This window comes from Camponotus vicinus, unplaced genomic scaffold, assembly GCF_025532165.1.
Source record: "Camponotus vicinus isolate PSW18456_S1 unplaced genomic scaffold, iyCamVici1.0 SCAF_8, whole genome shotgun sequence".
NCBI classification, from domain to species: domain Eukaryota; kingdom Metazoa; phylum Arthropoda; class Insecta; order Hymenoptera; family Formicidae; genus Camponotus; species Camponotus vicinus.
In genome coordinates, this window is record NW_028141980.1 from 7,879,625 (window position 1) to 7,893,161 (window position 13,537).

Below are 13,537 nucleotides of genomic sequence, written 5' to 3' on the forward strand. Positions count from 1 at the left end.
ATAAATAACCTTTTTACTAGTAGAAAATATTCACTTAATTTCATTTCTTTAACTTGTTTCAAATTTGAGAAAAAAATAAAAACCTAATTTGATCCCATTTTTGGAAGAGTGTAACTTCTCAAGGAGGGATGTAGGAGTATATGTTTACATGAAAAACCTCCCTTAATTTTCGACAAAGAATCATCTCCTAAAATTTTTCACACTTATTAAGAAACACTCTGTATAATTCTAGCCTATTCATTTCTTTTACAATTCTTTTATTCCTGACATTCTGAAAAACATTTTTTTATGAATCATTATTAATCGTGCTTAATAATTTATCCCAATCTGCCTCTCTTCGCATCGCTGCAAAAATGAAAACAATGAGTCGTAATCGGATGACAAATTTTGTTGAGCAGATCGAGGCACTCAGACAGTGACGAGGACGATTGGTGCTAGCCAAAGTGGGACCCTGGACGGTGGTCCGGTGACGTGGACGCCCCCAGGCGTCTTAGGGTTTGCGCATGATAGTCGTCCACGTGGGACGCGTTGAATTTCAGTGTAAAGAGCAGCAGCCAAGGAAGAACCGCGATCGACGAGTCCGAGACCACTTCCTTTGAGCTTCGACCGGCCGAAGACGGTTCTACGAAGGAGTAATTCCGGTTTCCCATCATCGCGGCATACGGTTTGGCGACCGAAAGGGGTCTACGAGAATTGAACGGAGATGATTCGAGGCGGACCGATGCACTCGGACCGATCCCGAAGGCTACACGACGACCGAACAGGGTCAGCAAACACACAAGGAATAATCGACTCTTCGCAAATATAAAGGAAATCCAGCGAAATCTCATTCGCACGACGATGTCGCACGAGTCCGCGGACGGGGAGGAGTGCGATACGTGCGATTCCACGAACGATCGAGATGAAATCAAACGGCTGAGCTCGACAAGGACGCTCTACATTGGTGCGAACGACGATCGGCAAAGCTGAGGTCGATCTTTCGAGCGACAGCCTACGTCTTGAGAGACACGATTGGTGGTGGGTTGCAGTGAAACTCGTCGTGCGCGACAGTGATGGAAAAATTGAGCGGACGTTCAGAGAGTTCGGACCCTCCGATTGTATGCGAGTTCATATATTTCATCTTCCCTCGTCTCGATCGAGCGAGGATCGTCGGGGAAGACTCACTTTTTATACGATTTTCCGAAGGAGGGACTCATCGAACGCCCGGATACGCTGTGATCACCACGTGAAACGTTCTCTTATATGAATATGTATGTTTGTGTACGTATGTATGTACTAACTTTGTGCGAGTGTGTGTGCGTATGAAGCCTCCTTCCCCTATAATACGACGTTGAAAACCGCGACTGTTCCACTTCTGTGAGAGAACACGGAATAATAGCAATGTTAATTTTTCAACGACGACGTTAATATTAAAGGGACGTCGATCGAGGGAGATTCGAGCGAATGAATGGAAGGACGACGCAGGCCGCATAGGGTCTGCAGTAGGATCGTCACTTGCAGTTTTACATAATTTGAGGCTGATTAGATAGACGGCAAAATCTATTAAAACAATCCGAAACGGCGAAATTTGAAAAGAAGGTTTCGTTCTCGCTGTGTGCTTTCTCCGTGGAAAGATATCGTCGGGAAATTTCGCTGCGAAAAACGGACTAACGAGAGCGGAAGCGAGTGTTTCTCGACGAATCGAGAAACCAGCGAGAAGAGAATCGAGATAGGATTAGAAATTAGATCGAAGGGGTGAATTTCAATTATCCTATTCCTACTCACATTGGCTCCATTCTGCCATTAGCAAAATCGCGCGAGCGACGTTCTAATCAAACGCGAAAAATCAGAAATCGGTTCGCGCGAGAACCGCAGCTGCGAAATATCGACAGGGTTCGCAGTCGCGGTTCTTGTCAAAAATCGCACGCGAGACGATCGTTAGCCACTTTGAAGGAAACAAAGGCGAAAGAGAAAGGCCAATGCGAACGTCGTCGTTGATTCGTGCGAATGTTGCCTCGCGATTCGTGCCAATCAAGGGAGAAAATTAAGGGAAAATTCAAGTAAAGAGGACCACGATCGAGGACGCGCACTCGGGATAAGAAAAATAAACGATTGTCGCGAAATGTCAAGGGGGGGAAGATGCGTAAGAGAGGAAGAGAGAGAGAGAAAATGGGCGGCAGGCGGAGAGAGAGAAACCAGTTCTTACCACACGGTTTTCAAAAAAGCACTTGTAAATTACTGCATATATATATATACATATATATATAATTGAATTACAATATTTATTACTATCACTGCTAATACCGTTACTAAGCTAACACCTACAGGAAGGGAAGGAAAAACAGCTCCACTCCACTACTATTACTATTACTACTAACTACTAACTCTACTGCTATTACCATTACTACTGTATTACCATTTACTACCGCTACTACCACTACTACTACTACTACTGTCTTACTACTACTATTGCTGCTGCTACTATCATTATTACTATACTACTATTACTACTTACCATAACTAAATTATTCTACTACCGTCGCTAAATAACGCTGTTTATTATCATTACTGTAATACTGTAAGTGTGTTAATTAAACCGAAGCGCGCGTGACTCGTAAGAAAAGAATGAGAAACATCGGTTTACGTCATTCATCTATTCGCAAACTCGAGAGAACCTTCTCACCGTCGATTTGAATGTGCATTTAAAAACGACGGACGACGTAGGACAAACGAAAAAAAAAAAAAATATAGAGGGAAAACGAGAAAATTATCCGCGAACGAAAGCTTGCTAAACGAGCGCACGTATCCGAACCGAGATTATATAATAAAGAGAAGAAAAAAAACCACTATACATTATACATATAAAAAAAAAGACACGTTTAACATACTGCCAATCGTACGGGGTGTTTTAAGCGGAAACACATACGAGAAATACATAGGTGTACATAAACGTACATTCTTTTTTTCCTGCGCGACACATATAAATACATTATACGATATACTGTATGGTAGGTAAGTGTACATACCCGTTGAGCGAACGAGAGGGAGAGAAAGCGAGAAAAAAAAGGAATGAATGAATGTGGATGCAAGTAATTGAATCGGCAAATGTGAGAAGCGAAACAACTCGGTCGACGCGATTATTAATTAAATCACGCTCGGGCAAGTATATTTATATATATATTTCGTGTAATTTATTTTCATTTAAATCTGTCTGTTTTTTTTTATCTTCGTTTAAATATTAAGGTTGAGTGGGGGAAAAAAATTGGGGGAAAAAGTTGAGCCGATTTACTTCGTTTCTCAAATCAACGATTCGATTGATTTCCAACGCTGCTCTATGCTTGTTTGCGTAATTATCGTGTATTGGTTAAGTCAAAATAAACGAGAATATTGCCATTACGTAACGACATTAATTAATGTAAGTAGCTAATTCGAGAGAATGTGTGCGTGCGACGGGGAAATCGAAAAAGGGAGAGAAAAATGGAATGAGAAAAAAAAAAGAAAGAAAGGAAAAGCGATCGATTTTTTCCAGCGTAATCCGTATATAAAGATCCTTGGTGAATGGATGGGCGTTAACCATCGAATTTGTTTGTATCATCCAACGATTAAGAATTCTACAAAATACATAATAAGATCAATTTTTCCAAAGAGAAGACTACAGACTTACCCAATCGCTAATATTGTCTAATAGTAATGTAAAATAATACAAATTAATAATAAAAAGATAATGCAAAAGAAGTTGGGATAATTAGTTGAATTGATATCTTCAATGACATAATTATATTTACAGGTACGACAAAATTAAATTTCAATTAGTATCAATGCTCTGAAATGATAGAAAGATATTATTTTGAAAGGACGAGAGAGAAAGAGGATCACCGAGGATCTCGTGCATCTCTAGAAATCTCGGAATCAAAGTCGCATGATCTTTTCCTTTAAAAATTTTATTGTAATCGCGTATATGAACGAATTGAAATATAAACGAGGGGGGGTTTATATAATCACAATTAGTAAGAATGAGTGCGATACGGGAAAAGGAACAATATCAATCGATTCGCTAATATTGGTTCACAGGATCGTTCTCGTTAAAAAATTTTTTCTCACATCCTTCTTCTTATAAGAATAAAATAGGAGGAAAATAATCGGATATTTATTTATATATTGGAAGAACAAATAAGCTTAAAAATATTATATATATAAAATATTATAATATAATTTAAAATTAAATAAATTTAATAATTAAAAATTTGTTTAAAAAAAGCAAATATTTCTCCAACCGGTATTAGCGAATGTAGACGGCAATTGGCGATGATTCATCGAGACTAGGAAAATCGTGGAGGATTAAACGATTACGATGCGCGCGCGTGTGTGTGCGTGTGTACGCAGGAGTAAGATTAAATACTTATAAAAATGTTTTTCTGTGATAAATCCGAAAAGTTCTAGGTCTGACGATATAGTCGCGTCGATAGGCGATTTTTAAAATACGTTTATACAATTGGACAAAAAGAAAAGGGAAGCCGCATTTACAACCTTATACAGTACTTGACATAAAATATCTTTTTTTTTTTTATAAATTACAAATGCCTACTGTTAGCGTGAAATTGATTCATCAAATTTAATCATCCGACTCCAATTTATTTTTGTAGGTAAACATGAAAAATGGGCTGATGTAAACAAATAGATGAAATAATATCAAATATAAGGTGTAAATGCGACTTGCAAAGAAAATACATGAGAAAATCAATATAAATATATGGTATATAAAAGGTAGAAAAAGTGCGAAATATAGAAGAAATAGAAGAAAGACGAAGGGAAGGGAGGATGTGCGCGTACAATGTGCATGCCACTTAATGTATACATTGATAAAATGTCGTACATGCGTGAAAAGATAATCGCGAAATATTCGACTTTGCAAATTTTCTAGTATCGCAAAGGAAAAAGCAGATGACCAAGCTTGCAAGCATGAAATAATGCAAACGTAATTCGAAACAAACATTAACATTACCTAATTACATTTTAAAAGGGCTAATTTAAAGGTAAACGTGAAGAACTTTAACGAAATCGTTGTTGAATTATGATTAAATAACAATAATACTGTTAATACATTAATATAACGTTAACGATTATATTCATAAAACTAATTATTGTAATGATAATGATAGTAATAATGCGGATAGTAATATTGCGGTAATAATAAGCAGTAACAATAATGACTCTGTTGCGATTCGTCTGACGGTATCTAAAATATCACGAGCTGATAACGAAAGATTCTTCTTAGGAACGTGACAAGATATATAATCCCGCGAGATAATTATCGTCTAATTTTCGTCTGATACGAAAGGAAAGGTGTTAGCCAGAACTGTAAGAAATACTAAAATAATAGTGCTATTAGTACAATGTTCAAACTCGTCTCGACGCGACTCAGCGATCTTCGAAGGCATCGCGATGTCATTTCGATGATATAATTGTATCGACGAAGCAAAGGTTTGTTCCCATTGTTTCATTATCCAAAAGAGTATTTATTTATAGCAATAAGAGCACGCTTACGTTTACGTTATACAAATAATATTAAAAATTATATAAATAATATTAAATAATATTATATATTATATATTATATAATAATATTATTATTATATTAAATTATTATATTAATAATAATATTATAAATAATATTATACAAATAATATTTAATTATTAGTATATGACATTCTAAATAATTTTTGTTTAATATGGCACATTATATTTATAATTTTCATCTATTTTTGCAAATTGAAATCTGAAATATTTGTTTAATTTTATATAAAAAAATGATATGTGTGTTTTATAAATTAATTAATAAAAAGTAAGAAAATTAATACCGTGATCAACTAATTTAACTTTGAAGTAAAAAAATCATAAATAATTAATTCAATTTATTAATTGCTCATCACCGATAGATGAAGATAGATAAATGCAAGAAGCACAGTGAACAAATTAATCAAAAAAACTATTTGGTAGGTACTGAAAATAATTAACGGATAAACGTATATAAAATAGTCAACAGATCGCTTCTTTCAAATTCATTTCCTTCGAGAGAATGAAAATAATAATTGTTAATATTAATAATAATTTTAATAATAAAATATTTTCTACAATATCTCTTTTTAATTTTAAACTACAACGCTTTAGGACCTCTATACACCTCGTAGAATTGCACATTGTGCTCGAATGCGACTTCGCGACATATTATTATTCCGTCGAATCAAGCGAGCCTTCGACGCATCGTCGGACTTTCAGTGATATTAAAACGAACTAACGCTAACGAAAATAGATAGATAACGCGTTGTAACATCGCGAGTAAGTTTCATGGAATGCCTCAAATCCAAACGGATGCTACAGGAAAGTCGATGATAAAAAAAATAAGCGCAAAGAGAAATGTGTGCAAGTGAGAGTTAAACGCGACATTTTCCGAATATTCCGTTGATTGTCGCCGACACGTGCACGTTTCGTGCACGTGGACTCTATTAATACATAAATTAGAAATAAATATCAATTACATACACACACACATACATACGTATACACACACACACAGAGATAGTAAGGGAACCTCGCGAGAACAGGTAAACATTTTTGCGACATCCGGTATCTGCCTCACGACGGTGCATCCTGAAAGAATACTAGAGGAAGACGGAGGATTTCTCTTGGCTCGCGAAACGAAACGAAACAAAACACAACACTCTCGTTAGATAGTGAGAGAGATTTATGGAATCGTTGCTCGTTATATAGTATATTATAAAAAAGAAATATATACATAAAAAAAATAAACTTTTTTGTCCCACGTATATAACTTCACTTGTATCTATTTCTAAGATAATCGCAGAGGAATAATAAGAATTAATAAAACGAGAGGTTTCGCGGGCGAGCGAAGAATAATAAAGTTACGTAAAAAAAAAAAAGGAAAAAGAGAAAAAAGGAGAAATTTACCGTTAAGTTTTTCTACTTATCTATACATATATAAATATATAAATACGGCATAGAAATATATAAATACGTATATTATACATATATAAATATGTACACGTAAAAGAAACAAAATACATGCATACACGTTATATATATATATATAAATATATATACATAATTGATATAAACGAACACATTGAAAGCGTATATACATATATATATATATATATATATATATATATATATATATATATATACTGTGAAACGCTCTGTGGATAATAAATAATCGTAATAGCGAAAGAAAGAAAAGTGAGAGAGATAGGAGAGGAGAGCGCGTGGGAGGAAGAAACTTTGTCATTAGATCTCTCGGCGTGTGTCGAGGCTCCGTAGAGTTTCATACTTTTGCAAGTAATCGAAATATCTCGTCGATACACATTACATATAAAAAAATATATAAATATAAATATAAATATATATATATATATATATATATATATATATATATGTATATACAGGGTGTCCCAGACTTAACGAATCAGCCATAATAGCAGATTCCTGAGATCATTTGGAAACGAAAATTCTAATACCAAAATGAGGAAGACTTCATAAAAATGTTCAGACTACTGACTACTGTCGCATCGAAGACATAATCGCGCTCACTGCAGAATCCTATTTTTTATTTTATATTGATTCCTCTATCGATATCGATATTATCATACTGTACGCAGATCCTTTGCGCTATATCCCTGAGCACAGGAGAACGTAACGCGCCGATTGGTAATCTTTAATCGTTTGTAGCTCCGAAACTACATCTTCCTCAACATTTTGGTATTAAGATTTTCGTTTCCAAATGATCTCAGGAATCTATCATTAACGGCTGATTCGTTAGGTCTGGGACACCCTGTATGTGTATATATATATATATATATATATATATATATATATATATGTATATTATACCGATCTCTCTCTATATATATATACTTAAAAAACTTATAAATATATCCGAAAGATTTAAACCCGTTGATCCGAGTCTGATGCCTGTTTCTACACTTTCTACCAACGTCGTTTAACTTTAATCTTAGCTTAACTCATTCTTTGTCTCTTTCTAAAGGAACAGTTAGAAGGAGACAAAGAGTGAGTTAAGCTAAGATTAAAGTTAAACGACGTTGGTAGAAACAGACATGAGTCTAATTAAGTCAAGCGCGTGCAGCCGCTGTACGAACGAGATTAGCAGATTAGAAAAGACGGAAGATCGTTGCAGAACGTCAATTTCTTCAGGTCGGAATGCTTCCGCATATCGTCTCCAGTGGACGCGTGCACGCGTGCCGTTTCTTGCGAATTTTTTGCGAATTGAAAAAGGAGAAAAATTAGAATGAGATACATTTTTTATAGCCTGATTTGCGAAATGAATAATAAAGATGCAATGGAAAAAAATTTCTCTTTATTTATGTTCATTAATTCGAGAATAAATTTGTCGTCGGTTAATTTAAAGTTAGTTTCTAAGTTAGATATTTTATTTATATTGACAAGGCCGATATAAAGAGAATAAATATAATAATTATTATCATGGTAATATAATTGTTCGCGATTTTGTGATTTATTTTGATTAAGATAGAATCGTTAGCAAGAAGCTTTAATTTAAATAGTTATAAATTTATAATAAAATTTATATTTACTTGAAAATCCTAATTAAATAGTAATAATCAGCTGTAATTTTGACATCTTTTGTCGAAACACGTATGCACGCGTCGTTCGAATGTGGAGGAATTTAAAAATCGTGGAATGTGCGAGTCCAAAAATCGAGGCTAACGCTTTTCTGTCGCGCAAAATCCGAGAGGAAGGCAAAGAAAAAATGGAAGAAAAAGTCATAATACGGTGAATCATTAATTAGTAACAAGAGTTGCCTTAATATTACACGTTCACAAAACTAGAATATGCGAAACGCGCGGAGATGATAGGAAAAATATTAGAACAATCAAGGCTGAGAGAATATGAAGCTGTTCAAGTCGCTAATCCAAAGTATAAATATCATTATAATTCGGTTAAAATGTGAATAGAGATTGCTGGGTATAAATCACAAATACATAAACGCATATAACGCAATTTAATTTAATTAATTCATACAAATTTCCAAGTTTTCCAATTAATATCAATAATGTCACATACTTGATTTTTGCTATATAGACTATATTTCTATCTTTTTAAAATTATTTTAAAAGAATTTCGTACACATATTCAAATTTTTATTTTTGTAGAAACAATACTGTAGAAATGTCTGTGTTTTAATCATCTTCCAGATGTTTACAATTCAACATATTAATCGTTCGGCTTTGTTTTAAAGAAATCATCACGTTTTTGCGACTTTGTCATCGTCTTATAAACGGCTGTTAGAAATCAAAAGGAGAAATCGAAGAGACAAAAAATAAGAAGAAAAAAGCGGGAAAAAATGAGGAAAAGCAAAATAGAAAAAACAAAGAGACGGAAACCCAGAACAAATTGACGAGATGGGAAGCGAGTCACAACTGGCCTGTGTCTATGTATGCATGCATATGTGCGTATGTGTGTCACGCGTAAATGTCTCAACGAATATACACGAGCGATAAATCGCGCAAGAAAGTGAAATAAGAAAAAAAAGTAAAGAACGTGGCTGTGTGTTGCGTCGTCGCGATCCGCATTTAGCGTTAAATGCGGACCTATTTCGACCCCTTAAACCCGATCGTAAGTAGATCTCTCGGCGACTTGAAGTAAATACAGCGTATAAAAAAAAAATCGATTCTTGTGGCGCTCGAGAAAGATAGCGAGAGCCGATTTTATCGTGTTCACCGTATCCGCATTTGGGACTAAAAGCGCAACGCGACGACGCAACCGAAGATTCGTTGACTTTGATAGCCGCGTGCCGTTGTTTGTTACATAAGCATAATGTAAAAAGACGGAAAAAAGTGAAAAAAAATCCATTGAAAGCTTTAACTTTGAAATAAACTAACTTTAACAAATGGATACGCGGAGTTTACGCGACGCGTGTCCGGAAACACGGCGGAAGTGGAGAGACTCGACGCTACCTCGGGCGCGCGATCGTCCGACCGTTTCCACTTATGATGTCTCTCGTTCGAAGGGACGACTTCAGCTCGCGAGGAGAGCAAGAATCCTTCGCGCTTGGGAATTTCAGGAATGAAAAACTCGGGCGCGAGAATTATTCGCCGAGATTTTGGCGATCGACGAAGTCGGAAATTCGTGACGACGATCTCGCGCAGCGTCCCGTCGTGCTTCCCGTCATTGTATAAAAAAAATTTACTGTATATTACTTATACATACGTGTAGATGTATACATAAATTGCGCGAAAATGCTAAAAAAAAATACTTGTTTTTTCTCTAAGAAGGGATCGGGAATGAAGAGAGATTGTATCTTTATACATAATAATTAATAATTTTCGGGCGCTCGCGCGTACGTCACGTTGGAGTTGATGCGCAATCGAAGAAATGAAAAAAAATCTTGCTTCTTCTAAATCCATTCTTTCCTGCAAACAAAAGTATAAAAGTCCCTTTAAGAGCAAAATTTTTTATTTTATTTAACATTCTTTTAAATTTCTATCGAATATTTTATATGATGTACACTTAACTGCGAGATTAAAATATAAAGGTTTGTTTATTTATTTATAATTAAACGAAAGCATAAATAAACATCAGTTTTAAGTAGCTTCAAGTTTTTGTTTCAAGCTAAATTAATAAGATATTTAATATCGAATGTTAAAAATGTATTTTTAGAAGTTATCGCAAATTCATTCAACTGCATGTTTAATGTTTTAGTTATAAAACAATTTAAAATCGCAAATATCTGAAATTTACGATTTTCATTCGTGATAAAAATTAAAAAAATTGTCCATGTATCGACGCGCGTGCACTACGATTATGTATGTGTATGTATGTGTGTGTGTGTGTATTTCTCTTCTTCAGAAAAAATAAGTACATTTTGTGCACGTGGAACGTAATCTGCCAGTGATCCACGTGATATACCGAGAAAAAGAGAGCGAAAGAGAGAGAGAAAGAGAGAGAGAGATGTTACTGTATCTCATACGACAGATATATATATCATAATTCTTTAGCCCTCGAAAATACCGACATATATTTAAAAAGGCATAAGTATGCAAAGAAAAAGAAATCTGAACGAACGCGTGTATCTGTGTGCATGTGTATATCTGTGTGCATGTATATGTGCAAGAATAAGAGAATAAGACAAAGAGAAAAAGTGTAAAAGAGAAAAAGGGAGTTACAGGGAGAATACGAAGACGTAAATATGCATTATATACTGATGTACTATGCTGTAAACGAGAGGTGACAAACCTATCTTATATATAAATATTATACATATATATACATATATATATATATATATATATATATATATATATATATATATATATATATACATAGCTAGTTCAATTTGCAAACTTAGTGTGTACCGTATCGCTTCGAAAATGCCCAGTCATTACTCGCCAGAATCCAAGAGAAGAAACCTGACAACCAATTTCAAGTTCATTCTTTTTTTAAGGAAAAAAACTAAATAAAATAATGTATTAAAATATTTCGCATGAATGATTTCTCACTTATATAATTAGACCAATCCCGATTTTCTCCCGAGAGAGGAGCAATATTGATAATTTTAAAGTTGTTATAAAAACGAGAGTAATTTTCTATTACTCTTAATTCACATAAAATTAAATAAATTTGTAGTAATTTCATAAAACAGCTTTTTTTCTTAAGAGTCGTGTGGCGGAAAGAAAAGAATAATTTTATATATTTAAAGTAACGCTCATAAAAAAATCAACAAATTTTAGCCATTAATAAAGATAAACCGCATTCTTAATTTCTTGTCACATTAAAAAGATTGTAAAAGAATATTTTTTATTTTTTTTCTTGGAGAGTTTTATTCACATAAATTACACAAATTACACAGGCCTGCGAGGGTCAGTTAGAAAAAGCACAGTAGCTGAATCTGATAGATTTTTCGACGCTGATAACGAATCTGGCCGCAGAATTTCCCTAGCACGTCAGTCACGTTTTAAATAATTTGTAGTTAAATAATCCAAAAATGGCTATTTCGGCCAATTTCATGAATTTATTATAAGGGAACTTAATTTTTTGAAATATTTCTGCCAATGGCATGGTATAGTACTAGTCTTTACCTTTCAAATACATTTTCGATTGCTGCTGCACGATTTTTTTTCGCTAAGATATGCAAGTATAAAGTTATCAAAATTTACGTTAAAGAAAATTTACATAGGCATCAATATGGCAGAGCCGTCATCTTGAAATTTGAAAAGGTTGAAAAGGTACATCTGTCAGGTTCGATTATCGAAAAAAGTCCTGTAGAAATATATCTATTCAATTGTTACACATTTTGATAAATTTTTTTAAATTTTATACCTTCTTATTGTGATTCTGTCCGCCACGTTGGATCCGCCATTTTTAATTCCAAAAAAACAAGCGAAAAAATTCAAAAATTGTTCAAAAATTTATGTTTTTACCCAAATTTTTATTCGTGATAAGACAGAGAGGTAACACGGACTTGGAATGGCTTATTGGATCATTATGCATAACTAATCTTATAACTTCATCTATATCTCAACGAAAAAAAATCGTGCTATTATACAGGGTGTCCCAGACCACCCGTACACACCTTTTAAAATGAAAATAAATGGCTTTTATCAAAAATCGCGAACAATTTTTAAGTAAATCGGGTACACTCTATCAAATGGTGATATTTTCAACTTTTGATTCCGACCGGAAATACGCCATCCGGATCGGAAGTTGAATTTTTTTAGGGGAACATGGTACTTTTTATTACAGATTCGAATTGCACGTGAAAAATTAAGAAACTTTTGTATCAAACGTTTTTTCTAAAAGTGTCTCTGTCAAGTGTCTCTTAAAATTGACCTTGAAAGTAACTGTAATGAAATGAACTTCAAATGTTCGTCAAAAATTAGGTTACCTCATAATAAATTCACCTTATAATGAAATTGGTCGAAATAGTCATTTTTGGACTTTTTAATTACAAATTATTTCAAAAACCTGACATGCTGGAGAAATTTTGCGACCAGATTTGTTTTCAAAAAATGCATCAGATTTACCTACTCTGCTTTTTGTAACTAACCAAACCTAAAATTTCACAGGCTTGTGTTACCATCGACCATTTTACCAAAAGTTTCTTCATTCTTCCGCTAGATGGACGTAGCATGCAGACTCAGAGAGAAGACTGAGAGATGTCATGGTCTGTTTTTAGGTGATCCCTGAAAGCGATACTCCCTCTATGGACATTGAAAACGTGGACATGAACTACAAAGCCAATGTCCATGAATGTTCTCAGAGGGTAATATATAGGCTGTGTTCCAAAATTCACTGCCAGTACTGAAAATCTATAGTGTACGTCACGTAAACTATAGATTTTCAGTACTGGCAGTGAATTTTGGAACGCAGCCCGAATGTGCACAATTTCTGGTTTTGTTCCGTGCTATGTGCACGAAATGCCGGTAGCACCAGAGTATAACAATCATTATTTTGAAAATAATATATAAATATGATAAATAATAATTTTTATAAATTACTTACCTATATGT

At 34.3% G+C, this 13,537-nt stretch overlaps 1 protein-coding gene across 13 annotated transcripts in view; it reads left to right on the forward strand.

Annotated features, from left to right (window-relative positions):
* Cac (calcium voltage-gated channel subunit cacophony) overlaps positions 1-11,056 on the forward strand; it is a 176,519-nt gene extending 165,463 nt beyond the window's left edge. For all 13 annotated transcript variants that reach the window (XM_083107199.1, XM_083107197.1, XM_083107196.1 and 10 more), the window contains one exon: positions 399-11,056. In XM_083107199.1, the coding sequence (XP_082963325.1) occupies positions 399-438 (40 nt within the window). In that variant the 3' untranslated portion in view covers positions 439-11,056. The remainder of the gene's footprint in view (positions 1-398) is intronic.
* The last annotated feature ends 2,481 nt before the right edge of the window (positions 11,057-13,537 follow it).